The sequence below is a fragment of the Odontesthes bonariensis genome, chromosome 19 (genome assembly GCF_027942865.1).
Source record: "Odontesthes bonariensis isolate fOdoBon6 chromosome 19, fOdoBon6.hap1, whole genome shotgun sequence".
Lineage (NCBI taxonomy): Eukaryota > Metazoa > Chordata > Actinopteri > Atheriniformes > Atherinopsidae > Odontesthes > Odontesthes bonariensis.
In genome coordinates, this window is record NC_134524.1 from 1,021,760 (window position 1) to 1,049,505 (window position 27,746).

Sequence of the window (27,746 nt, forward strand, 5' to 3'; positions counted from 1 at the left end):
AGAGTCAGACGGGTGAGAGACAGACAGGTGAGACACAGACGGGTGAGAGTCAGACGGGTGAGAGTCAGACAGGTGAGAGACAGACAGGTGAGAGACAGACAGGTGAGAGTCAGACGGGTGAGAGACAGACGGGTGAGAGACAGACAGGTGAGAGACAGACGGGTGAGAGACAGACGGGTGAGAGACAGACGGGTGAGAGTCAGACGGGTGAGAGTCAGACGGGTGAGAGACAGACGGGTGAGAGACAGACGGGTGAGAGACAGACAGGTGAGAGACAGACGGGTGAGAGACAGACGGGTGAGAGTCAGACGGGTGAGAGACAGACGGGTGAGAGACAGACGGTTGAGAGTCAGACGGGTGAGAGACAGACGGGTGAGAGACAGACAGGTGAGACACAGACGGGTGAGAGTCAGACGGGTGAGAGTCAGACAGGTGAGAGACAGACAGGTGAGAGACAGACAGGTGAGAGACAGACGGGTGAGAGACAGACGGGTGAGAGACAGACGGGTGAGAGACAGACGGGTGAGAGTCAGACGGGTGAGAGACAGACGGGTGAGAGACAGACAGGTGAGACACAGACGGGTGAGAGTCAGACGGGTGAGAGACAGACAGGTGAGAGACAGACAGGTGAGAGACAGACAGGTGAGAGACAGACGGGTGAGAGACAGACGGGTGAGAGACAGACAGGTGAGAGTCAGACGGGTGAGAGACAGACGGGTGAGAGACAGACGGGTGAGAGACAGACGGGTGAGAGACAGACGGGTGAGAGACAGACGGGTGAGAGACAGACGGGTGAGAGTCAGACGGGTGAGAGTCAGACGGGTGAGAGACAGACGGGTGAGAGACAGACGGGTGAGAGACAGACGGGTGAGAGACAGACGGGTGAGAGTCAGACGGGTGAGAGACAGACGGGTGAGAGTCAGACGGGTGAGAGTCAGACGGGTGAGAGACAGACGGGTGAGAGACAGACGGGTGAGAGACAGACGGGTGAGAGACAGACGGGTGAGAGACAGACGGGTGAGAGACAGACGGGTGAGAGACAGACGGGTGAGAGACAGACGGGTGAGAGACAGACAGGTATTTACCCCAGTCAGTAATCAGAGGTTCCTGCAGGCTGGCGTGTTCCACCTTACAGGAGATCTTCTCTCCAGACCTGCAGCGACACAAACCAACATCACTGATTCTGACAGAACTCTGTAAACTGGATCAGGCCTGATCAGACTGGATCAGAACTCTCAAACTGAACAAAAACTGATCTTTGACGTATTTTAACTCTTTAAACTCAGTCAGAAACCATGTTGTAATAGTTCTGATTTATAGTGTCAGAATGAATGCTTCTGGTTCTGGTTCCATTTCTATTTCTGGTTCTGGTTCCGTTTTTGGTTTTGGTCCTGGTTCTGGTTCCGTTTTTGGTTCTGGTTCTACTTTTGGTTTTAGTTCTGGTTCTGGTTCTAGTTCTAGTTCTAGTTCTGTTTCTGGTTTTGGTTTTGGTTTTGGTTCCGGTTCTGGTTCTGGTTCTGTTTTTGGTTTTGGTTTTGGTCCTGGTTCTGGTTATGGTACTGGTTCTGGTTCTAGTTCTGTTTTTGTTTTTGGTCCTGGTTCTGGTTCTGGTTCTAGTTGTAGTTCTAGTTCTGGTTCTGGTTCTGGTACTGGTTCTGGTTCTAGTTCTAGTTCTAGTTCTAGTTCTGTTTCTGGTTTTGGTTTTGGTCCTGGTTCTGGTTCTGTTTTTGTTTTTGGTCCTGGTTCTGGTTCTGGTACTGGTTCTGGTTCTAGTTCTGTTTTTGTTTTTGGTCCTGGTTCTGGTTCTGGTTCTAGTTCTAGTTCTAGTTCTAGTTCTGTTTCTGGTTTTGGTTTTGGTTTTGGTCCTGGTCCTGGTTCTGGTTCTAGTTCTAGTTCTAGTTCTAGTTCTGTTTCTGGTTTTGGTTTTGGTCCTGGTTCTGGTTCTGGTTCTAGTTCTAGTTCTAGTTCTAGTTCTAGTTCTGGTTTTGGTTTTGGTCCTGGTTCTGGTTCTGTTTTTGTTTTTGGTCCTGGTTCTGGTTCTGGTTCTAGTTCTAGTTCTAGTTCTAGTTCTAGTTCTAGTTCTGGTTTTGGTCCTGGTTCTGGTTCTGTTTTTGGTCCTGGTTCTGGTTCTGGTTCTGGTTCTAGTTCTAGTTCTAGTTCTAGTTCTAGTTCTGTTTTTGGTTTTGGTCCTGGTTCTGTTTTTTTCTGTTTTGGTTTTGGTTTTGGTTCTGGTTCTGGTTCTAGTTCTAGTTCTGTTTCTGGTTTTGGTTTTGGTCCTGGTTCTGGTTCTGGTTCTAGTTCTAGTTCTAGTTCTAGTTCTGTTTCTGGTTTTGGTTTTGGTCCTGGTTCTAGTTCTGGTTTTGGTTTTGGTCCTGGTTCTGGTTCTGTTTTTGTTTTTGGTCCTGGTTCTGGTTCTGGTTCTGGTTCTAGTTCTAGTTCTAGTTCTAGTTCTGTTTCTGGTTTTGGTCCTGGTTCTGGTTCTGTTTTTGTTTTTGGTCCTGGTTCTGGTTCTAGTTCTAGTTCTAGTTCTAGTTCTGTTTTTGGTTTTGGTCCTGGTTCTGTTTTTTTCTGTTTTGGTTTTGGTTTTGGTCCTGGTTCTGGTTCTGGTTCTGTTTTTGTTTTTGTTTTTGTTTTTGGTCCTGGTTCTGGTTCTAGTTCTAGTTCTAGTTCTAGTTCTGTTTTTGGTTTTGGTCCTGGTTCTGGTTCTGGTCCTGCTCCTGGTTCTGGTCCTGGTTCTGGTTCTGGTTCTGGTTCTGGTTCTGGTTCTGGTTCTGGTTCTGCTCCTGGTTCTGGTTCTGGTCCTGGTCCTGGTTCTGGTTCTGGTTCTGCTCTTGGTTCTAGTTCTGGTTCTGGTTCTGGTTCTGCTCTTGGTTCTGGTTCTGGTTCTGGACCTGTTTTTGGTCCTGGTTCTGGTTCTAGTTCTAGTTCTAGTTCTAGTTCTGTTTTTGGTTTTGGTCCTGGTTCTGTTTTTTTCTGTTTTGGTTTTGGTTCTGGTTCTGGTTCTGGTCCTGGTCCTGCTTATGGTTCTGGTTCTGGACTCACCTGGGCGTGTACTCCAGGTGTGACTGGATCTGGTAGTACCAGTCACCGTCCTCCATCTCCTCGGTGGAAGTGACATCAGAGGTGACTTCCTGTCCGTCTCTGAGCCAGCTCACCTTGATGGTTTTGGGGTAGAAGTCGTAGACTCTGCAGAGCAACATGGCGGCATGGCGCCCAGCAGAGGGCGCCGTGGAGTACAGCCTGACAGTCGGCTTCACTGGACACACAGAGGAGGTTTATTGGACCGATGAGGTCACTGATCGGGTTCATGTGCTGCCAGACGTGCACAGTTTATGGATCCCAACACAGATAAAAGTGCACGAGGAGGACGATAAAGTTTAGTTTGAATCCACAGAAGCATCAGCAGGAGGCGACAGAAGCAATGAGAGGCTGCATGAGCCTCGTCAGTTTAATAAAGTTTAATAATCTGAACAAACTCATCTGTAAACATCTGGAGAATAAAGGTAAATACATGTAAATAAAGATATATAAATATAAATAAATATAAATAAATAAATGTTAATAAAGATAAATAAAGATGAACATTAACTCAGTTCAGCTGATATAAAACATTAATTATGTTTAATTCACATTTTCCTGAGTATGAACTATTGATCAGGTAACATTTAATCACTTTATTGTAGCTTTTATTCATCGTATTTAACATGATGTAAATAAATAAATAATAAATCTGGACTGTAATGAAAGTTTCTGTCAGACTTTTAGTTGCTTTTATAGATATTTTAACTTTATTTTTATTAAAATAAATGTAATCAGAAAAGTTTATGAGGTAAAACTGTAATTATTGATCGTTAGCAGCGTTGTTATTGATCAGTTATAAAGCAGCTGCAGTGCCAGAGTCTGGCCACCAGGGGGCGACGCACAGCTGCAGATATGTGTAATAAATCCGGTGCAGAAGAAGAGAAGCTGTAGAATATGTGAGTGTGGTTGAACTCAGCAGCTGATCTGCAGTCAGTTCAGTCTGAGGAAGAGAAGAAGATCTCCCACCAACACTCACCTGATTTAGGCAGAAAGCCACTGTACCAGAGCCCAATGTTGTGTTGGCAGTACGTCTCCTTCTGAGCCCTCAGCGCAGCCAGCTGTCCTGTATCTTTGTTCCAGCGCTCTGCGTTCTTCACTCCGAACTCAGTGTATCCGACAAACTTCCCCAAACTGCTGCTGAACCTGGCGTATTCCAGCTTGTTGTAGAAATATGACTGGATGAACTCGATGTCCTTCAGCTCAGTCGAGTTAAACTCACAGCGAATCGCATAAAACTCCCTGAATCCATCTGAGGAACAGATCAGAGTATTGATCAGAGTATTGGTCAGAGTATTGATCAGTAATCAGAGTATTAATCAGAGTATTGATCAGTAATCAGAGTACTGATCAGAGTATTGATCAGATAATTGATCAGAGTATTGATCAGTAATCAGAGTATTAATCAGAGTATTGATCAGTAATCAGAGTACTGATCAGAGTATTGATCAGTAATCAGAGTATTAATCAGAGTATTGATCAGTAATCAGAGTACAGATCAGAGTATTGATCAGTAATCAGAGTATTGATCAGAGTATTAATCAGTAATCAGAGTATTAATCAGAGTATTGATCAGAGTATTAATCAGTAATCAGAGTACTGATCAGAGTATTAATCAGAGTATTAATCAGAGTATTGATCAGTAATCAGAGTATTGATCAGAGTATTAATCAGTAATCAGAGTATTGATCAGTAATCAGAGTATTGATCAGAGTATTGATCAGTAATCAGAGTATTGATCAGAGTATTGATCAGAGTATTGATCAGAGTATTGATCAGAGTACTGATCAGAGTATTGATCAGTAATCAGAGTACTGATCAGAGTATTGATCAGTAATCAGAGTACTGATCAGAGTATTGATCAGTAATCAGAGTATTGATCAGAGTATTAATCAGTAATCAGAGTATTGATCAGAGTATTGATCAGAGTATTAATCAGAGTACTGATCAGATTATTGATCAGTAATCAGAGTGTTAATCAGTGATCAGAGTATTAATCAGTAATCAGAGTATTGATCAGTAATCAGAGTATTGCTCAGAGTATTGATCAGTAATCAGAGTATTGATCAGAGTATTAATCAGTAATCAGAGTATTGATCAGTAATCAGAGTATTGATCAGAGTATTAATCAGTAATCAGAGTACTGATCAGAGTATTGATCAGAGTATTAATCAGTAATCAGAGTACTGATCAGAGTACTGATCAGAGTATTGATCAGTAATCAGAGTACTGATCAGAGTATTGATCAGAGTATTGATCAGTAATCAGAGTACTGATCAGAGTATTGATCAGTAATCAGAGTACTGATCAGAGTATTGATCAGTAATCAGAGTACTGATCAGAGTATTGATCAGCAATCAGAGTATTGATCAGAGTATTGATCAGATTATTGATCAGTAATCAGAGTATTGATCAGAGTATTGATCAGTAATCAGAGTACTGATCAGAGTATTGATCAAAGTATTGATCAGAGTATTGATCAGTAATCAGAGTATTGATCAGAGTATTGATCAGAGTATTGATCAGTAATCAGAGTATTGATCAGTAATCAGAGTATTGATCAGAGTATTGATCAGTAATCAGAGTATTAATCAGAGTACTGATCAGAGTATTGATCAGTAATCAGAGTATTGATCAGAGTACTGATCAGTAATCAGAGTATTAATCAGAGTACTGATCAGAGTATTGATCAGTAATCAGAGTATTAATCAGAGTATTGATCAGTAATCAGAGTATTGATCAGAGTATTGATCCTACCTGCTGTGCAGACGGTGATGAACAGGAGGCAGAGGCAGAGGAAGGGTGAAGCCATGTCTCTCTCTGTGTGTTCAGCTGACAAACACTGACTCGGTCTGACTGAGAGCTGCTCTATAAGCGGAGGAAACGGTCACATGACGCAGCGTCATCAGTTGCCAGGTAGAGCACTCTGACAGAAGTCTGCTGAGCTGCAGATCAGATGAAGGCGACTGTAACGTCCTTATAAACTCCTTTAATGTTGCTGTGGGAGTCACACAGAGAAACAGCTGACTGTGGGAGACCAGATAAAGGAGCATTACACATAAATCAGTGTGTAGAACATCAGAAAGTTTCTTTATTCAGCAGTTTTTATTCAGGTTTCTGCTGCTTGTTTCTCTTTGGTGATGATTCATCTTTTTGTTCATACTTCCTTGTTGGCAGCTCTCTGTTGTTTTTCTGTTTTAGCTCAGTTTGGCTTCTTTAGTCTGTATAAATCTAGTCTTTAGTTATCCCCCTTAATGTGATTATAACTCCTGAACCTCCCTGTAATAAGACAGCTGCAAATAAGAAATACTGAACGAGTGAATTTACATTAATATAATATTTATAAAGACTAAAAATGTGCTCATCGAGTTTTAGTGGCTAAAAATGAAAATTATAAATGATGTCAGGACAGCTGAGTCGCTGCCCACCTTTGGCCGCAGGCTGCTAACCCACCTCTGCAGGAAACACTACCCAGATCCCTCTGAGGACATCACCTGTTTCGTCCCAGCTCCTTACGCACTTATTTGTTTCCTAAATTGTCTTCCCATTTGTATCGGTACCTAACTTACTGCACTTACTCTGCGCTAGTTATGCTCTTAGCTGTTTGGTTTTGGAAGGAAATGCACTCATGATTTCTTGTGACCTGAAGTTCTTTTGCCTACCGATGTGGAACACACTGATTGTAAGTCGCTTTGGATAAAAGCGTCTCCAGAATTACCGTAATGTAATGAAATGTGATGTAACGTAATGTAATAAATAAATATGAATATATGTCCAAATATGAGTCTTTCTTTCGGAGACCAAACCACAGAAGCACTGAGCCTTAGAAAATCTCACAGATCTAAAACAGATATAATCAAGTCCAGGTTATTCCCTCTGACTGAAATCAAGTTTTAAACACTGAATAAAGCTCTGAATGACCGAGCTCCATCACATCTTAAAGATCTCACAGCTGGATATTTTCCCAACAGAGCACTTTGCCCTCAGACTGCAGGTTTACTTGTTTTGTGTCTAATTAAGACGAACATCACAAACTAAATGTAACATCTGTTTATATTCATTCCTCTCCAATAAGAATTCCTCTACTTTACTTATTCCTCTCATCATGGATAACTACTGCTGGATGTTTAGAGCTAATTGCTCTGTTTTTAAGATACAGAGAGGAACAGATTATTTCAGCCCCCCCCCTCGTTGCAGGAGTCCTGATTGCTCATCTCCTCCACCTGTGACTCATCCTGTCTGCTCCACCATTTAAACTCAGAGGAACGACAGCAGCCAGCCACAGAGAGGAGAACCTGCACCTTACCTTCACCTGGGTAAGAGGCTCCACAGGTAAGTCAGTCCAGGTTTCAGCCCTTCAGGAATCTGGTCAGTAAAACTCTGGAAAACCAAGTTTACTGTCGGATTATCACCTAACCCAACCTCCACCCTCTCAGAACCAGGCTGGAGACTTCTTCTGACCACAGTTCCCTGCAGTCACAGCTGGATTTATGTTCATGCATCACTGCTTTGTAAACAAAGTCACCTTTTTACCTGCTCTCCTTGGTCTCCTGCCTCAAACACCAGCCTTTATAATTACTCCTGTATATTTGGGTCTCTTTATTTTTATTATTTTGGCCTGAAATGACTTCAGAATATAGACTTATTTATATAATCAGTGTTAAATGTTAACATGAATCTACAACAGAATCTGAAACTCAACGACCACCAACGGGCTGTTTTCTGCTCTCATGTTTGTTCCTTGGATCATACAGATGTGTCACACAGATGTGTCATACAGATGTGTCATACAGATGTGAAACAGATGTGACACACAGATGTGACCCCTTCAGGTGTCTGTGGGACCAGCTGCTGCTGAGTTTAACCAACCTGCAGGAAAATGGAGGATCTGAGTCCGACAGTCAGAGGAGAGAATCCACAACACGCCTCCAGGAGAAGAAAATCTGCTTCATCCAACATTTGAGCTAAATATTCTTTATCAGTTATTAAAGTCACTAAACTGGTTAATCTGATCCCAGAGAAGAAAAACAAGGTTTCAGTTTGTGAAGATAAATGAATTCAGACAGAATCTGGTTCTTTGCTTTTATTTCCAAACTCTAAAACAGTCGTCTGCTTATTGAGACTCATTAAGAAATTTAAGGTCAGCTCAAAGTTAAAGTTAAAGTTCATTAAAGTTTATTAAAATAAAGGCTTAATTCTGAACTCAGGCGCAGAAACTGATTCATCTGAAGCTGAGAGGCGGAGCAGATCAAAGGTTACATCATATACAGAGGTGATGACATCATCAGGCCAAGCCAATCAGCTGCACTCGTTTCCTTTGATGAGGAAGAAGGTTCCAGCTGCCACACCGAGCAGACCCACAGTCAGACCCAGTCCACAGAACACTGCAGGCCCGACACCGGGCTGAGTCTTCTCCACATCTGGAGACGGAAAACAGAGAAACGTTAACATCTGGAGACGGAAAACAGAACCGTCCACATCTGGAGACAGAAAACAGAGTAACGTCAACATCTGGAGACATAAAACAGAGAAACGTCAACATCTGGAGACGGAAAACAGAGACGTCAACATCTGGAGACGGAAAACAGAGTAACGTCAACATCTGGAGACAGAAAACAGAGAAACGTCAACATCTGGAGACGGAAAGCAGAGATACGTCAACATCTGGAGACAGAAAACAGAGAAACGTCAACATCTGGAGACGGAAAACAGAGACGTCAACATCTGGAGACGGAAAACAGAGACGTCAACATCTGGAGACGGAAAACAGAGAAACGTCAACATCTGGAGACAGAAAACAGAGAAACGTCAACATCTGGAGACAGAAAACAGAGAAACGTCAACATCTGGAGACGGAAAACAGAGACGTCAACATCTGGAGACGGAAAACAGAGACGTCAACATCTGGAGACGGAAAACAGAGAAACGTCAACATCTGGAGACAGAAAACAGAGAAACGTCAACATCTGGAGACGGAAAACAGAGCAACGTCAACATCTGGAGACGGGAAACAGAGAAACGTCAACATCTGGAGACAGAAAACAGAACCGTCAACATCTGGAGACAAACAGAAAAACGTCAACATCTGGAGACAAACAGAAAAACGTCAACATCTGGAGACAGAAAACAGAGCAACGTCAACATCTGGAGACGGAAAACAGAACCGTCAACATCTGGAGACGGAAAACAGAGCAACGTCAACATCTGGAGACGGGAAACAGAGAAACGTCAACATCTGGAGACAGAAAACAGAGAAACGTCAACATCTGGAGACGGGAAACAGAGCAACGTCAACATCTGGAGACGGAAAACAGAACCGTCAACATCTGGAGACAAACAGAAAAACGTCAACATCTGGAGACAAACAGAGAAACGTCAACATCTGGAGACAGAAAACAGAGAAACGTCAACATCTGGAGACGGAAAACAGAGAAACGTCAACATCTGGAGACGGGAAACAGAACAACGTCAACATCTGGAGACGGAAAACAGAAACGTCAACATCTGGAGACGGGAAACAGAGAAACGTCAACATCTGGAGACGGGAAACAGAGCTACGTCAACATCTGGAGACAGAAAACAGAGAAACGTCAACATCTGGAGACAGGAAACAGAGAAACGTCAACATCTGGAGACAGAAAACAGAGAAACGTCAACATCTGGAGACGGGAAACCGAGAAACGTCAACATCTGGAGACGGGAAACCGAGAAACGTCAACATCTGGAGACGGAAAACAGAGAAACGTCAACATCTGGAGACGGGAAACAGAAACGTCAACATCTGGAGAGGGAAAACAGAGAAGCGGCAACATCTGGAGACGGAAAACAGAGAAACGTCAACATCTGGAGACGGGAAACAGGGAAACGTCAACATCTGGAGACGGGAAACAGAGAAACGTCAACATCTGGAGACGGGAAACAGGGAAACGTCAACATCTGGAGACGGGAAACAGAGAAACGTCAACATCTGGAGACAGAAAACAGAGAAACGTCAACATCTGGAGAGGGAAAACAGAGAAGCGTCAACATCTGGAGAGGGAAAACAGAGAAACGTCAACATCTGGAGACGGGAAACAGAGAAACGTCAACATCTGGAGACGGGAAACCGAGAAACGTCAACATCTGGAGACGGAAAACCGAGAAACGTCAGCATCTGGAGACGGGAAACCGAGAAACGTCAACATCTGGAGACGGGAAACCGAGAAACGTCAACATCTGGAGAGGGAAAACAGAGAAACGTCAACATCTGGAGAGGGAAAACAGAGAAGCGGCAACATCTGGAGACGGAAAACAGAGAAACGTCAACATCTGGAGACGGGAAACAGAGAAACGTCAACATCTGGAGAGGGAAAACAGAGAAGCGGCAACATCTGGAGACGGGAAACCGAGAAACGTCAACATCTGGAGAGGGAAAACAGAGAAGCGGCAACATCTGGAGAGGGAAACAGAGAAACGTCAACATCTGGAGACGGAAAACAGAGAAACGTCCACATCTGGAGACGGGAAACAGAGAAACGTCCACATCTGGAGACGGAAAACAGAGAAACGTCAACATCTGGAGACGGGAAACAGAAACCTGAGCCTCCACATCTGGAGACGGAACACAGAAACCTGAGCCTCCACATCTGGAGTCAGAAAACAGAGAAACGTCCACATCTGGAGTCAGTTTCCGCTCTGATCGTCTGTATTCTGTCAGTTTTGTGTGTAAATAAAGTTTCTCACCCCAGATTCTGGTCATGGGTTGGGTCAGAGCCAGATGTTCTGCGGTGCAGCTGTAGACGTCTCCCAGCTGGGGGACGAACTCCAGCCTGGAGATCTGGGTGAAGAACCCGTCCTTGTTGGGGAAGGGAACGTTGATGCTGGTTCCAGCTGTGACCTTCTCCCCGTTCTTGGTCCAGTGGACTTGGACCGGAGCCGGATAGAAACCAGAAACATGGCAGATCAGAGTGTTCTTCTCTCCCAGCTCCACGTCGTCTCTGCTGTAGATGGTCAGGCTGGAAGGAGGATCTGAACACAAGTTTGGGCTCAATAACTGAGTTCTGAAGAACTGAAGAACATCCAGGAGTTACAAACAGCTGGAGCTGAGTTCTGTCCGTTAGACACTAAATAATGAAGGATTCTTCAGGAGAAATTAACCAAGCTGCTGCTTTAATGGTTCCCTGAGTGATCACTGAGGGAACCTGAACAGTTCAGACTCGTTGGTGTTAAATAAATAATTATACCATTATTAACTTGTTTTGCTCTGCATTTGATGCATCAAAAGCAAATGCAGAGCATTTGCTTTTGCATTTGATCTGAACCAGAAATCTGCCCCTCTTATTAGCTAACTGCACCTTGAAGCAGCTGCATCTGGTTACCTGCTGGTTTAACTAACCATACAACGCTGGTTATCAGCTCTGTGACTGTGGATAAGAGCTGAGCTCAGCCGACCTATCAGAATCCCTGAAAGTTACACAGTTGGTGTAGACGGAGCAGGAAGGAGATGATCAATAACCTGATCAGTACCTCTGAGTTCCTGTTCTGATCACCTCCAGGTTTCTGGACCCCCGGCTGTCCTTGGTTAGGGACCCCCCCAGGGCTCTAGACTAACTTTTTGCACTGGTGCACCCAAATTTTCAATCGCATTGCATTTAACACCGCAGTTTTACAGGTTCACTTTATTTATTTTAAAAATCGCTGTCCATATATGTCTATTAACTAGCAATCTGGTCAAAATAAAGTTCTTTATTTGAAGCACAATTCTACAAACTTACTGAACTTAACTTACTAACTACTTACTGAAACTTACTGAAAAAGTGTTGGTGCTTAAAGTGCTTCACTGACCTGAAATTTAAACTTAAATCATCTCAAGATAAATGAAATAAAAAGAAAATCTAAATTAAAATTGCAAGGGTTTTAAGGGCTTCAAACTGAACATCGCATTGGCTCAATGTCTCCATTGCAGTCACATGCCCCTCGGATGGCCAACTTATATATATATATCAGTGTATTCACCGGTCTTCCTCTCCTCAAGATACGGCCGTACACACCGACACATTCAGGAATGCCATGTACATCTTTTTTTTCAATGTATCTGTGATGACTCCTATAAATTGCGCGCACGCGACATCATTGCTGTACGTCGGGTTTATGTTCAAGCCATTTTTCTTCTGAAGAATTATTTCGGACTTGAACTTAGTGAAGGGAACTTTTGCAATATGGTCGGTAACATTAAACTTGATTATCATCTGGGGCGGTCGGTGGCGCAGTGGGTTAAGCAGCCGCCCCATGTACAGAGGCTATAGTCCTCGCTGCAGCGGGCCCCGGTTCCAGTACCGCACCGGACGGCCCTTAGCTGCGTGTTATTCCCCATCTCTCTGCCCCCTGCTTCCTGTCTCTCTCACACTGTCCTATCAATAAAGGCATAAAAAGCCCAAAAAAATACTTTAAAAAAAAAAAACTTGATTATCATCTCTGTTTGCTGCTGCCTGCCGCTGAAAGGCAGCGGGGACACTGAGCAGGTAATGTGTTTCATAGATGCGTTGTGCTTTTTCAGCGTTTCAATTCGAAATGTATTAGAACCAGTCACAAATGCACTACTGCCACACTTTACAGTACACACAGTGCATTATATTATCGGCTTTACTGCATCTCAGCCAGGGAAACTGCTCAAGCCACTCTCTTACAAATGTATACACTTTACCCCTTTTAATTTGAGTTGGTTCTGGCTCGGAGTCGATCGTATGTGGCTCATTATCTGAAGCTAGCTCCGGATAATAGCTCATTATCTGATGCTAGCTCCGGATAATAGCTCATTATCTGATGCTAGCTCCGGATGCTAGCTCATTATCTGATGCTAGCTCTGGATGCTAGCTCAATATCTGATGCTAGCTCCGGACCTGGGCTTGACATAATGTGGGAGGTTGATGGCTCCGTCTCAGAGCATTGGTTGGATGAATCAGGCCTTAACCAAAAAGTTGTCAATCGTTCTTTTCATCTTATGACCCGCGGCTACATCCACTGTTCATCCAACGAGCCGAGGTTCATCCGAGGAGCTGAGCTCAGCCGACCAATCAGAATCACTGAAAGTTACAGAGCAGGAAGGAGATGATCAATACCTCTGATCCCCTCCAGCTTTCTGGTTCCGGACCCCCACCTGTCCTTGGTTGCGGACCCCCACCTGTCCTTGGTTCTGGACCCCCACCTGTCCATGGTTCTGGACCCCCACCTGTCCTTGGTTCTGGACCCCCACCTGTCCTTGGTTCTGGACCCCCACCTGTCCATAGGTCAGGACCCCCACCTGTCCTTGGTTCCGGACCCCCACCTGTCCATGGTTACAGACCCCCACCTGTCCATGGTTACAGACCCCCACCTGTCCATGGTTCCGGACCCCCACCTGTCCTTGGTTCCGGACCCCCACCTGTCCATAGGTCAGGACCCCCACCTGTCCTTGGTTCCGGACCACCTGTCCTTGGTTCCGGACCCCCACCTGTCCATAGGTCAGGACCCCCACCTGTCCTTGGTTCCGGACCCCCACCTGACCATAGGTCAGGACCCCCACCTGTCCTTGGTTCCGGACCCCCACCTGTCCATAGGTCAGGACCCCCACCTGTCCATAGGTCAGGACCCCCACCTGTCCATGGTTCTAGACCCCCACCTGTCCATAGGTCAGGACCCCCAACTGTCCATAGGTCAGGACCCCCACCTGTCCATGGTTCTGGACCCCCACCTGTCCTTGGTTCCGGACCCCCACCTGTCCATGGTTCTGGACCCCCACCTGTCCTTGGTTCCGGACCCCCACCTGTCCTTGGTTCTGGGCCCCCACCTGTCCTTGGTTCTGGACCCCCACCTGTCCTTGGTTCTAGACCCCCACCTGTCCATAGGTCAGGACCCCCACCTGTCCATGGTTCTGGACCCCCACCTGTCCTTGGTTCCGGACCCCCACCTGTCCATGGTTCTGGACCCCCACCTGTCCTTGGTTCCGGACCCCCACCTGTCCTTGGTTCTGGACCCCCACCTGTCCTTGGTTCTGGACCCCCACCTGTTCATGGTTACAGACCCCCACCTGTCCATGGTTCTGGACCCCCACCTGTCCATGGTTCAAGACCCCCACCTGTCCATAGGTCAGGACCCCCACCTGTCCATGGTTCTGGACCCCCACCTGTCCTTGGTTCCGGACCCCCACCTGTTCATGGTTCTGGACACCCACCTGTCCTTGGTTCTGGACCCCCACCTGTCCATGGTTCCGGACCCCCACCTGTCCATGGTTAGGGGACCCCCACCTGTCCTTGGTTCTGGACCCCCACCTGTCCTTGGTTACGGACACCCACCTGTCCATGGTTCTGGATCCCCACCTGTCCTTGGTTCTGGACCCCCACCTGTCCTTGGTTCTGGACCCCCACCTGTCCTTGGTTACGGACACCCACTTGTCCATGGTTCTGGACCCCCACCTGTCCTTGGTTCTGGACACCCACCTGTCCATGGTTCTAGACCCCCACCTGTCCATAGGTCAGGACCCCCACCTGTCCTTGGTTCCGGACCCCCACCTGTCCATGGTTCTGGACCCCCACCTGTCCTTGGTTACGGTCACCCACCTGTCCATGGTTCTGGACCCCCACCTGTCCTTGGTTACGGACACCCACCTGTCCATGGTTCTGGACCCCCACCTGTCCATAGGTCAGGACCCCCACCTGTCCTTGGTTCCGGACCCCCACCTGTCCATGGTTCTGGACCCCCACCTGTCCATAGGTCAGGACCCCCACCTGTCCTTAGTTCTGGACCCCCACCTGTCCATGGTTCTGGACCCCCACCTGTCCTTGGTTCCGGACCCCCACCTGTCCATGGTTATGGACCCCCACCTGTCCATGGTTAGGGGACCCCCACCTGTCCTTTGTTCTGGACCCCCACCTGTCCATAGGTCAGGACCCCCACCTGTCCTTGGTTCTGGACCCCCACCTGTCCTTGGTTACGGACACCCACCTGTCCATGGTTCTGGATCCCCACCTGTCCTTGGTTCTGGACCCCCACCTGTCCTTGGTTCTGGACCCCCACTTGTCCATGGTTCTGGACCCCCACCAGTCCTTGGTTCTGGACCCCCACCTGTCCATGGTTCTAGACCCCCACCTGTCCATAGGTCAGGACCCCCACCTGTCCTTGGTTCCGGACCCCCACCTGTCCATGGTTCTGGACCCCCACCTGTCCTTGGTTACGGACACCCACCTGTCCATGGTTCTGGACCCCCACCTGTCCTTGGTTACGGACACCCACCTGTCCATGGTTCTGGACCCCCACCTGTCCATAGGTCAGGACCCCCACCTGTCCTTGGTTCCGGACCCCCACCTGTCCATGGTTCTGGATCCCCACCTGTCCTTGGTTACGGACACCCACCTGTCCATGGTTCTGGACCCCCACCTGTCCATAGGTCAGGACCCCCACCTGTCCTTAGTTCTGGACCCCCACCTGTCCATGGTTCTGGACCCCCACCTGTCCTTGGTTCCGGACCCCCACCTGTCCATGGTTATGGACCCCCACCTGTCCATGGTTAGGGGACCCCCACCTGTCCTTTGTTCTGGACCCCCACCTGTCCATAGGTCAGGACCCCCACCTGTCCTTGGTTCCGGACCCCCACCTGTCCATGGTTCTGGACCCCCACCTGTCCTTGGTTACGGACCCCCACCTGTCCTTGGTTCCGGACCCCCACCTGTCCTTGGTTCTGGACCCCCACCTGTCCATGGTTCCGGACCCCCACCTGTCCTTGGTTCCGGACCCCCACCTGTCCATGGTTATGGACCCCCACCTGTCCATGGTTAGGGGACCCCCACCTGTCCATGATTAGGGACCCCCACCTGTCCTTGGTTCAGGACCCCCACCTGTCCATAGGTCCGGACCCCCACCTGTCTATGGTTCAGGACCCCCACCTGTCCATAGGTCCGGACCCCCACCTGTCTATGGTTCCGGACCCCCACCTGTCCATAGGTCCGGACCCCCACCTGTCCATAGGTCAGGACCCCCACCTGTCCTTGGTTCCGGACCCCCACCTGTCCATAGGTCAGGACCCCCACCTGTCCATGGTTCTGGACCCCCACCTGTCCATAGGTCAGGACCCCCACCTGTCCATAGGTCAGGACCCCCACCTGTCCATGGTTCCGGACCCCCACCTGTCCGTAGGTCAGGACCCCCACCTGTCCATGGTTCCGGACTCCCACCTGTCCATAGGTCAGGACCCCCACCTGTCCTTGGTTCCGGACCCCCACCTGTTCATGGTTACAGACCCCCACCTGTCCTTGGTTCCGGACCCCCACCTGTCCACAGGTCAGGACCCCCACCTGTCCATGGTTACGGACCCCCAACTGTCCATGGTTCCGGACCCCCACCTGTCCATAGGTCAGGACCCCCACCTGTCCTTGGTTACGGACCCCCACCTGTCCATGGTTAAGGACACCCACCTGTCCACGGTTCCGGACCCCCACCTGTCCACAGGTCAGGACCCCCACCTGTCCTTGGTTCCGGACCCCCACCTGTCCATAGGTCAGGACCCCCACCTGTCCTTGGTTCCGGACCCCCACCTGTCCATAGGTCAGGACCCCCACCTGTCCTTGGTTTCGGACCCCCACCTGTCCATAGGTCAGGACCCCCACCTGTCCTTGGTTCCGGACCCCCACCTGTTCATGGTTACAGACCCCCACCTGTCCTTGGTTCCGGACCCCCACCTGTCCATAGGTCAGGACCCCCACCTGTCCTTGGTTCCGGACCCCCACCTGTTCATGGTTACAGACCCCCACCTGTCCATGGTTACGGACCCCCACCTGTTCATGGTTACAGACCCCCACCTGTCCATGGTTACAGACCCCCACCTGTCCATGGTTACGGACCCCCACCTGTCCATAGGTCAGGACCCCCACCTGTCCTTGGTTCCGGACCCCCACCTGTTCATGGTTACAGACCCCCACCTGTTCATGGTTACGGACCCCCACCTGTCCATAGGTTCTGGACCCCCACCTGTCCTTGGTTCCGGACCCCCACCTGTCCACAGGTCAGGACCCCCACCTGTCCATGGTTCCGGACCCCCACCTGTCCACAGGTCAGGACCCCCACCTGTCCTTGGTTCCGGACCCCCACCTGTCCATAGGTCAGGACCCCCACCTGTCCTTGGTTCCGGACCCCCACCTGTCCATGGTTCCGGACCCCCACCTGTCCATAGGTCAGGACCCCCATCTGTCCTTGGTTCCGGACCCCCACCTGTCCATAGGTCAGGACCCCCACCTGTCCTTGGTTCCGGACCCCCACCTGTCCATAGGTCAGGACCCCCACCTGTCCTTGGTTCCGGACCCCCACCTGTCCATGGTTACAGACCCCCACCTGTCCATAGGTCAGGACCCCCACCTGTCCTTGGTTCCGGACCCCCACCTGTCCTTGGTTCCGGACCCCCACCTGTCCATAGGTCAGGACCCCCACCTGTCCTTGGTTCCGGACCACCTGTCCTTGGTTCCGGACCCCCACCTGTCCATAGGTCAGGACCCCCACCTGTCCATAGGTCAGGACCCCCACCTGTCCTTGGTTCCGGACCCCCACCTGTCCATAGGTCAGGACCCCCACCTGTCCTTGGTTCCGGACCCCCACCTGTCCTTGGTTCCGGACCCCCACCTGTCCACAGGTCAGGACCCCCACCTGTCCATGGTTCCGGACCCCCACCTGTCCACAGGTCAGGACCCCCACCTGTCCTTGGTTCCGGACCCCCACCTGTCCATAGGTCAGGACCCCCACCTGTCCTTGGTTCCGGACCCCCACCTGTCCTTGGTTCCGGACCCCCACCTGTCCATGGTTCCGGACCCCCACCTGTCCATAGGTCAGGACCCCCACCTGTCCTTGGTTCCGGACCCCCACCTGTCCATAGGTCAGGACCCCCACCTGTCCTTGGTTCCGGACCCCCACCTGTCCTTGGTTCCGGACCCCCACCTGTCCATAGGTCAGGACCCCCACCTGTCCTTGGTTCCGGACCCCCACCTGACCATAGGTCAGGACCCCCACCTGTCCTTGGTTCCGGACCCCCACCTGTCCATAGGTCAGGACCCCCACCTGTCCTTGGTTCCGGACCCCCACCTGTCCATAGGTCAGGACCCCCACCTGTCTTTGGTTTCGGACCCCCACCTGTCCATAGGTCAGGACCCCCACCTGTCCTTGGTTCCGGACCCCCACCTGTTCATGGTTACAGACCCCCACCTGTCCTTGGTTCCGGACCCCCACCTGTCCATAGGTCAGGACCCCCACCTGTTCATGGTTACAGACCCCCACCTGTCCATGGTTACAGACCCCCACCTGTCCATGGTTACGGACCCCCACCTGTCCATAGGTCAGGACCCCCACCTGTCCTTGGTTCCGGACCCCCACCTGTTCATGGTTACGGACCCCCACCTGTTCATGGTTACGGACCCCCACCTGTCCATGGTTCTGGACCCCCACCTGTCCATAGGTCAGGACCCCCACCTGTCCTTGGTTCCGGACCCCCACCTGTCCACAGGTCAGGACCCCCACCTGTCCATGGTTCCGGACCCCCACCTGTCCACAGGTCAGGACCCCCACCTGTCCTTGGTTCCGGACCCCCACCTGTCCATAGGTCAGGACCCCCCACCTGTCCTTGGTTCCGGACCCCCACCTGTCCTTGGTTCCGGACCCCCACCTGTCCATAGGTCAGGACCCCCACCTGTCCACAGGTCAGGACCCCCACCTGTCCATGGTTCCGGACCCCCACCTGTCCATAGGTCAGGACCCCCACCTGTCCTTGGTTCCGGACCCCCACCTGTCCATAGGTCAGGACCCCCACCTGTCCTTGGTTCCGGACCCCCACCTGTCCATAGGTCAGGACCCCCACCTGTCCTTGGTTCCGGACCCCCACCTGACCATAGGTCAGGACCCCCACCTGTTCATGGTTACAGACCCCCACCTGTCCTTGGTTCCGGACCCCCACCTGTCCATAGGTCAGGACCCCCACCTGTTCATGGTTACAGACCCCCACCTGTCCATGGTTACAGACCCCCACCTGTCCTTGGTTACAGACCCCCACCTGTCCATAGGTCAGGACCCCCACCTGTCCTTGGTTCCGGACCCCCACCTGTTCATGGTTACAGACCCCCACCTGTTCATGGTTACGGACCCCCACCTGTCCATAGGTCAGGACCCCCACCTGTCCATAGGTCAGGACCCCCACCTGTCCTTGGTTCCGCACCCCCACCTGTTCATGGTTACGGACCCCCACCTGTTCATGGTTACGGACCCCCACCTGTCCATGGTTCTGGACCCCCACCTGTCCATAGGTCAGGACCCCCACCTGTCCTTGGTTCCGGACCCCCACCTGTCCACAGGTCAGGACCCCCACCTGTCCATGGTTCCGGACCCCCACCTGTCCACAGGTCAGGACCCCCACCTGTCCTTGGTTCCGGACCCCCACCTGTCCACAGGTCAGGACCCCCACCTGTCCTTGGTTCCGGACCCCCACCTGTCCTTGGTTCCGGACCCCCACCTGTCCATAGGTCAGGACCCCCACCTGTCCACAGGTCAGGACCCCCACCTGTCCATGGTTCCGGACCCCCACCTGTCCATAGGTCAGGACCCCCACCTGTCCTTGGTTCCGGACCCCCACCTGTCCATAGGTCAGGACCCCTACCTGTCCTTGGTTCCGGACCCCCACCTGTCCATAGGTCAGGACCCCCACCTGTCCTTGGTTCCGGACCCCCACCTGTCCATAGGTCAGGACCCCCACCTGTCCTTGGTTCCGGACCCCCACCTGACCATAGGTCAGGACCCCCACCTGTCCTTGGTTCCGGACCCCCACCTGTCCATAGGTCAGGACCCCCACCTGTCCTTGGTTCCGGACCCCCACCTTTCCTTGGTTCCGGACCCCCACCTGTCCATAGGTCAGGACCCCCACCTGTCCTTGGTTCCGGACCCCCACCTGACCATAGGTCAGGACCCCCACCTGTCCTTGGTTCCGGACCCCCACCTGTCCATAGGTCAGGACCCCCACCTGTCCATAGGTCAGGACCCCCACCTGTCCTTGGTTCCGGACCCCCACCTGTCCATAGGTCAGGACCCCCACCTGTCCTTGGTTCCGGATCCCCACCTGTCCATAGGTCAGGACCCCCACCTGTCCATAGGTCAGGACCCCCACCTGTCCTTGGTTCCGGACCCCCACCTGTCCTTGGTTCCGGACCCCCACCTGTCCATAGGTCAGGACCCCCACCTGTCCTTGGTTCCGGACCCCCACCTGACCATAGGTCAGGACCCCCACCTGTCCTTGGTTCCGGACCCCCACCTGTTTATAGGTCAGGACCCCCACCTGTCCATAGGTCAGGACCCCCACCTGTCCTTGGTTCCGGACCCCCACCTGTCCACAGGTCAGGACCCCCATCTGTCCATGGTTCCGGACCCCCACCTGTCCACAGGTCAGGACCCCCACCTGTCCTTGGTTCCGGACCCCCACCTGTCCATTCGTCAGGACCCCCACCTGTCCTTGGTTCCGGACCCCCACCTGTCCTTGGTTCCGGACCCCCACCTGTCCATGGTTCCGGACCCCCACCTGTCCATAGGTCAGGACCCCCACCTGTCCTTGGTTCCGGACCCCCACCTGTCCATAGGTCAGGACCCCCACCTGTCCTTGGTTCCGGACCCCCACCTGTCCTTTGTTCCGGACCCCCACCTGTCCATAGGTCAGGACCCCCACCTGTCCTTGGTTCCGGACCCCCACCTGTCCATAGGTCAGGACCCCCACCTGTCCTTGGTTCCGGACCCCCACCTGTCCATAGGTCAGGACCCCCACCTGTCCTTGGTTCCGGACCCCCACCTGTCCATAGGTCAGGACCCCCACCTGTCCTTGGTTCCGGACCCCCACCTGACCATAGGTCAGGACCCCCACCTGTCCTTGGTTCCGGACCCCCACCTGTCCATAGGTCAGGACCCCCACCTGTCCATAGGTCAGGACCCCCACCTGTCCTTGGTTCCGGACCCCCACCTGTCCATAGGTCAGGACCCCCACCTGTCCTTGGTTCCGGACCCCCACCTGTCCATAGGTCAGGACCCCCACCTGTCCTTGGTTCCGGACCCCCACCTGTCCATAGGTCAGGACCCCCACCTGTCCTTGGTTCCGGACCCCCACCTGACCATAGGTCAGGACCCCCACCTGTCCTTGGTTCCGGACCCCCACCTGTCCTTGGTTCCGGACCCCCACCTGACCATAGGTCAGGACCCCCCACCTGTCCTTGGTTCCGGACCCCCACCTGTCCATAGGTCAGGACCCCCACCTGTCCTTGGTTCCGGACCCCCACCTGTCCATAGGTCAGGACCCCCACCTGTCCTTGGTTCCGGACCCCCACCTGACCTTGGTCCTTGGCATTTGAAGCGTGTTTCCATTGCTAGAGGTGGTCAAATACTGACAGTAGGACACAGAGAGGTGCAAATCTGCGCTCCCTGTGTGGAGATCGCTCTGTTCGCGCAGCCTGTCATGCGAGGCTAATACGTGGTGGCTAAGGGGCAAGCGCTAACCCTTCCATGTAAAACAACAACTTGCACACTGCAGAAACGTCACACCACTTTATAACCCATCCGACAATAAAGTCACAAGCCTTACCATCAAAACCATATGCATGGTTCTCACATTACTGGCATGGAGACGTTACAAAACAACTTTATAAACAGCATGTAACTGGTTCAAGTATTTAAAACATTACAACAATATTACTGGGCATGTATTGTTGTAATGTTTTAAATACTTGAACGCAGTTTTTCTAGAGAAGATAATGTTCTTAAGGCAGATTAAACCCTGAAACTTCCTCAGTTTAACAGAATATGAACACCTGAAACACCTGAATAACTAAACTGTGATGAGCTCATCTGTGATGTCATCACATGAAGGCGTGTCAGTGTTCTGCTGCGTGGAAACATGAAACATGAAACAGGTGAGAGGTGAAGTTTGTATTTACCGTTTTCCAGCGGGATGTCCTTCATGCCAATACGACTGTTCTTCAGGTTTGATCTGCAGATCTGCATCTGGCCCACAGCTGCTTCATAACCTCCTGGGTAAGTTATATGATCTACAAAAGGAGGCTGAGCATCGACTCCCTTCCCCAGCTTGAAGTCAGCGTACCAAACCTCTTCACCCTCCAGAGTGTACGTGAACTCTCCATCAGACTCTGAACAGCCAAAGACATTAACGTCTTCATGTCGAACTGAAACAGAGACACAGATCATTAACCTGCTGCCACCGTTTGTTGTTGTTGTTGTTGCTGTTGTGAGTGAACACGTAAACAAACTCACCGTCAGCAGACGCTCTGAGGACACAGCAGAGGAAGAGCAGCAGCTTCATCTTCATCAGCAGCTGGACTGAGACTCTGAGCCGGCTGACAGAAAGTGACACAGAGTCCGGCAGCAGCTCCGCTCTTACACAGGCGGCAGCCAATCAGGGAGCACAGAGCGCGTGATGTCATCAGTGTCCGGGTAGAGCCCGCAGCAGCTGAACATCTCACAGTCAGTGATCAGAGATCAATGAGTTATCAGTAAAAGTACTACAGTAAAAGTACTGATACTGCAGTAAAAGTACTGATACTGCAGTAAAAGTACTGATGCTGCAGTAAAAGTACTGATACTGCAGTAAAAGTACTGATACTACAGTAAAAGTACTGATGCTGCAGTAAAAGTACTGATACTGCAGTAAAAGTACTGATACTACAGTAAAAGTACTGATGCTGCAGTAAAAGTACTGATACTACAGTAAAAGTACTGATACTACAGTAAAAGTACTGATACTGCAGTAAAAGTACTGATGCTACAGTAAAAGTACTGATGCTGCAGTAAAAGTACTGATGCTACAGTAAAAGTACTGATGCTCCAGTAAAAGTACTGATGCTGCAGTAAAAGTACTGATACTGCAGTAAAAGTACTGATGCTGCAGTAAAAGTACTGATACTGCAGTAAAAGTACTGAAGCTGCAGTAAAAGTACTGATGCTACAGTAAAAGTACTGATGCTGCAGTAAAAGTACTGATGCTGCAGTAAAAGTACTGATACTGCAGTAAAAGTACTGATGCTACAGTAAAAGTACTGATGCTACAGTAAAGGTACTGATACTGCAGTAAAAGTACTGATGCTGCAGTAAAAGTACTGATGCTACAGTAAAAGTACTGATGCTGCAGTAAAAGTACTGATGCTGCAGTAAAAGTACTGATACTACAGTAAAAGTACTGATGCTACAGTAAAGGTACTGATACTGCAGTAAAAGTACTGATGCTGCAGTAAAAGTACTGATGCTACAGTAAAAGTACTGATGCTGCAGTAAAAGTACTGATGCTGCAGTAAAAGTACTGATACTGCAGTAAAAGTACTGATGCTGCAGTAAAAGTACTGATGCTGCTGTAAAAGTACTGATGCTGCAGTAAAAGTACTGATGCTGCAGTAAAAGTACTGATGCTGCAGTAAAAGTACTGATACTACAGTAAAAGTACTGATACTGCAGTAAAAGTACTGATGCTACAGTAAAAGTACTGATGCTGCGGTAAAAGTACTGATGCTACAGTAAAAGTACTGATACTACGGTAAAAGTACTGATACTGCAGTAAAAGTACTGATACTACCGTAAAAGTACTGATACTACAGTAAAAGTACTGATGCTACAGTAAAGGTACTGATACTGCAGTAAAAGTACTGATACTACAGTAAAAGTACTGATACTGCAGTAAAAGTACTGATGCTACAGTAAAGGTACTGATACTAAAGTAAAAGTACTGATACTACCGTAAAAGTACTGATACTGCAGTAAAAGTACTGATACTACAGTAAAAGTACTGATGCTACAGTAAAGGTACTGATACTGCAGTAAAAGTACTGATACTACAGTAAAAGTACTGATGCTACAGTAAAAGTACTGATGCTACAGTAAAGGTACTGATACTACAGTAAAAGTACTGATGCTACAGTAAAGGTACTGATACTGCAGTAAAAGTACTGATGCTGCTGTAAAAGTACTGATGCTACAGTAAAAGTACTGATACTGCAGTAAAAGTACTGATACTGATACTGCAGTAAAGGTACTGATACTGCAGTAAAGGTACTGATACTACAGTAAAAGTACTGATGCTACAGTAAAAGTACTGATACTACAGTAAAGGTACTGATACTGCAGTAAAAGTACTGATACTGATACTGCAGTAAAGGTACTGATACTGCAGTAAAAGTACTGATACTACAGTAAAAGTACTGATGCTACAGTAAAAGTACTGATACTACAGTAAAGGTACTGATACTGCAGTAAAAGTACTGATACTGATGCTGCTGTAAAAGTACTGATACTGCAGTAAAGGTACTGATACCTCAGTAAAAGTACTGATGCTACAGTAAAAGTACTGATACTACGGTAAAGGTACTGATACTGCAGTAAAAGTACTGATACTGCAGTAAAAGTACTGATACTACAGTAAAAGTACTGATACTGCAGTAAAAGTACTGATGATGCAGTAAAAGTACTGATGCTGCAGTAAAAGTACTGATACTGCAGTAAAAGTACTGATGCTGCAGTAAAAGTACTGATGCTACAGTAAAGGTACTGATACCTCAGTAAAAGTACTGATGCTGCAGTAAAAGTACTGATGCTGCAGTAAAAGTACTGATACTGCAGTAAAAGTACTGATACTACAGTAAAAGTACTGATACTGCAGTAAAAGTATTGATACTGATACTGCAGTAAAAGTACTGATGCTACAGTAAAAGTACTGATACTGCAGTAAAAGTACTGATGCTGCAGTAAAAGTACTGATGCTACAGTAAAGGTACTGATACTGCAGTAAAAGTACTGATACTGCAGTAAAAGTACTGATGCTACAGTAAAAGTGCTGATGCTACAGTAAAAGTACTGATGCTGCAGTAAAAGTACTGATACTGCAGTAAAAGTACTGATACTACAGTAAAAGTACTGATATTGCAGTAAAAGTACTGATGCTACAGTAAAAGTACTGATACTGCAGTAAAGGTACTGATACTACAGTAAAAGTACTGATACTCCACAGTAAAAGTACTGATGCTGCAGTAAATGTACTGATACTGCAGTAAAAGTACTGATACTGCAGTAAAAGTACTGATGCTGCAGTAAAGGTACTGATACTTAAGTAAAAGTACTGATGCTGCAGTAAAGTACTGATGCTGCAGTAAAAGTACTGATACTGCAGTAAAAGTACTGATACTGATACTGCAGTAAAGGTACTGATACTGCAGTAAAAGTACTGAAGCTGCAGTAAAAGTACTGATGCTGCAGTAAAAGTACTGATGCTACAGTAAAGGTACTGATACTGCAGTAAAGGTACTGATACTGCAGTAAAAGTACTGATGCTGCAGTAAAAGTACTGATGCTACAGTAAAGGTACTGATACTGCAGTAAAAGTACTGATGCTGCAGTAAAAGTACTGATACTGCAGTAAAAGTACTGATGCTACCGTAAAAGTACTGATACTGCAGTAAAAGTACTGATGCTACAGTAAAAGTACTGATACTACAGTAAAAGTACTGATGCTACAGTAAAGGTACTGATACTACAGTAAAGGTACTGATACTGCAGTAAAAGTACTGATGCTGCAGTAAAAGTACTGATACTGATACTGCAGTAAAGGTACTAATGCTACAGTAAAAGTACTGATACTACAGTAAAGGTACTGATACTGCAGTAAAAGTACTGATACTGATAGTGCAGTAAAGGTACTGATACTGCAGTAAAAGTACTGATACTACAGTAAAAGTACTGATACTACAGTAAAGGTATTGATACTGCAGTAAAAGTACTGATACTGCAGTAAAAGTACTGATGCTCTACAGTAAAAGTGCTGATACTGCAGTAAAAGTACTGATGCTGCAGTAAAAGTACTGATGCTACAGTAAAAGTACTGATACTACAGTAAAGGTACTGATACTAAAGTAAAAGTACTGATGCTACAGTAAAAGTACTGATGCTGCAGTAAAAGTACTGATACTGCAGTAAAGGTACTGATACTACAGTAAAAGTACTGACACTGCAGTAAAAGTGCTGATACTGCAGTAAAAGTACTGACGCTGCAGTAAAAGTACTGATACTACAGTAAAAGTACTGATACTGCAGTAAAAGTACTGATGCTACAGTAAAAGTACTGATGCTACAGTAAAGGTACTGATGCTACAGTAAAAGTACTGATACTACAGTAAAAGTACTGATACCGCAGTAAAAGTACTGATGCTGCAGTAAAAGTACTGATACTGCAGTAAAAGTACTGATGCTGCAGTAAAAGTACTGATATTGCAGTAAAAGTACTGATGATGCAGTAAAAGTACTGATGCTACAGTAAAAGTACTGATGCTGCAGTAAAAGTACTGATGCTACAGTAAAATTACTGATGCTGCAGTAAAAGTACTGATACTGCAGTAAAAGTACTGATGCTGCAGTAAAAGTACTGATGCTACAGTAAAAGTACTGATGCTGCGGTAAAAGTACTGATGCTACAGTAAAAGTACTGATACTACGGTAAAAGTACTGATACTGCAGTAAAAGTACTGATACTACCGTAAAAGTACTGATACTGCAGTAAAAGTACTGATACTACAGTAAAAGTACTGATGCTACAGTAAAGGTACTGATACTGCAGTAAAAGTACTGATGCTACAGTAAAAGTACTGATACTGCAGTAAAAGTACTGATGCTACAATAAATGTAATGATGCTGCAGTAAAAGTACTGATGCTACAGTAAAGGTACTGATGCTGCAGTAAAAGTACTGATGCTACAGTAAAGGTACTGATGCTACAGTAAAAGTACTGATGCTACAGTAAAGGTACTGATACTCCAGTAAAAGTACTGATACTACAGTAAAATTACTGATGCTACAGTAAAGGTACTGATACTGCAGTAAAAGTACTGATGCTGCAGTAAAAGTACTGATGCTACAGTAAAGGTACTGATGCTGCAGTAAAAGTACTGATGCTACAGTAAAGGTACTGATGCTACAGTAAAAGTACTGATGCTACAGTAAAGGTACTGATACTCCAGTAAAAGTACTGATACTACAGTAAAATTACTGATGCTACAGTAAAGGTACTGATACTGCAGTAAAAGTACTGATGCTGCAGTAAAAGTACTGATGCTACAGTAAAAGTACTGATACTGCAGTAAAAGTACTGATACTGATACTGCAGTAAAGGTACTGATACTGCAGTAAAGGTACTGATACTACAGTAAAAGTACTGATGCTACAGTAAAAGTACTGATACTACAGTAAAGGTACTGATACTGCAGTAAAAGTACTGATACTGATACTGCAGTAAAGGTACTGATACTGCAGTAAAAGTACTGATACTACAGTAAAAGTACTGATGCTACAGTAAAAGTACTGATACTACAGTAAAGGTACTGATACTGCAGTAAAAGTACTGATACTGATGCTGCTGTAAAAGTACTGATACTGCAGTAAAGGTACTGATACCTCAGTAAAAGTACTGATGCTACAGTAAAAGTACTGATACTACAGTAAAGGTACTGATACTGCAGTAAAAGTACTGATACTGCAGTAAAAGTACTGATACTACAGTAAAAGTACTGATACTGCAGTAAAAGTACTGATGCTACAGTAAAAGTACTGATGCTACAGTAAAGGTACTGATACTGCAGTAAAAGTACTGATACTGCAGTAAAAGT

The 27,746-nt window shown here is 48.2% G+C and overlaps 2 protein-coding genes across 3 annotated transcripts in view; both read right to left on the minus strand.

Annotated features, from left to right (window-relative positions):
- Positions 1-27,746, minus strand: part of LOC142369086 (H-2 class II histocompatibility antigen, E-S beta chain-like) — a 91,126-nt gene that overhangs the window by 12,116 nt on the left and 51,264 nt on the right. The window contains exons 1-4 of one of the 2 annotated variants that reach the window (XM_075451325.1): positions 5,836-5,943; positions 4,058-4,330; positions 3,043-3,256; positions 1,086-1,153 (exon numbers count right to left, since the gene is read on the minus strand). In XM_075451325.1, the coding sequence (XP_075307440.1) occupies positions 1,086-1,153; positions 3,043-3,256; positions 4,058-4,330; positions 5,836-5,890 (610 nt within the window). In that variant the 5' untranslated portion in view covers positions 5,891-5,943. Of the gene's footprint in view, positions 1-1,085; positions 1,154-3,042; positions 3,257-4,057; positions 4,331-5,835; positions 5,944-27,746 lie in introns of those variants that run through there. The other variant, XM_075451326.1, reaches the window with a different exon arrangement.
- On the minus strand, positions 8,147-22,473 carry LOC142369364 (mamu class II histocompatibility antigen, DR alpha chain-like). Its single transcript, XM_075451715.1, has 4 exons — positions 22,363-22,473; positions 22,029-22,274; positions 10,801-11,085; positions 8,147-8,498 (listed from the first exon to the last, which is right to left on the minus strand). Exons 1-4 carry the CDS (start codon positions 22,415-22,417, stop codon positions 8,377-8,379), a joined length of 708 nt encoding a protein of 235 aa, XP_075307830.1. The 5' UTR covers positions 22,418-22,473; the 3' UTR covers positions 8,147-8,376.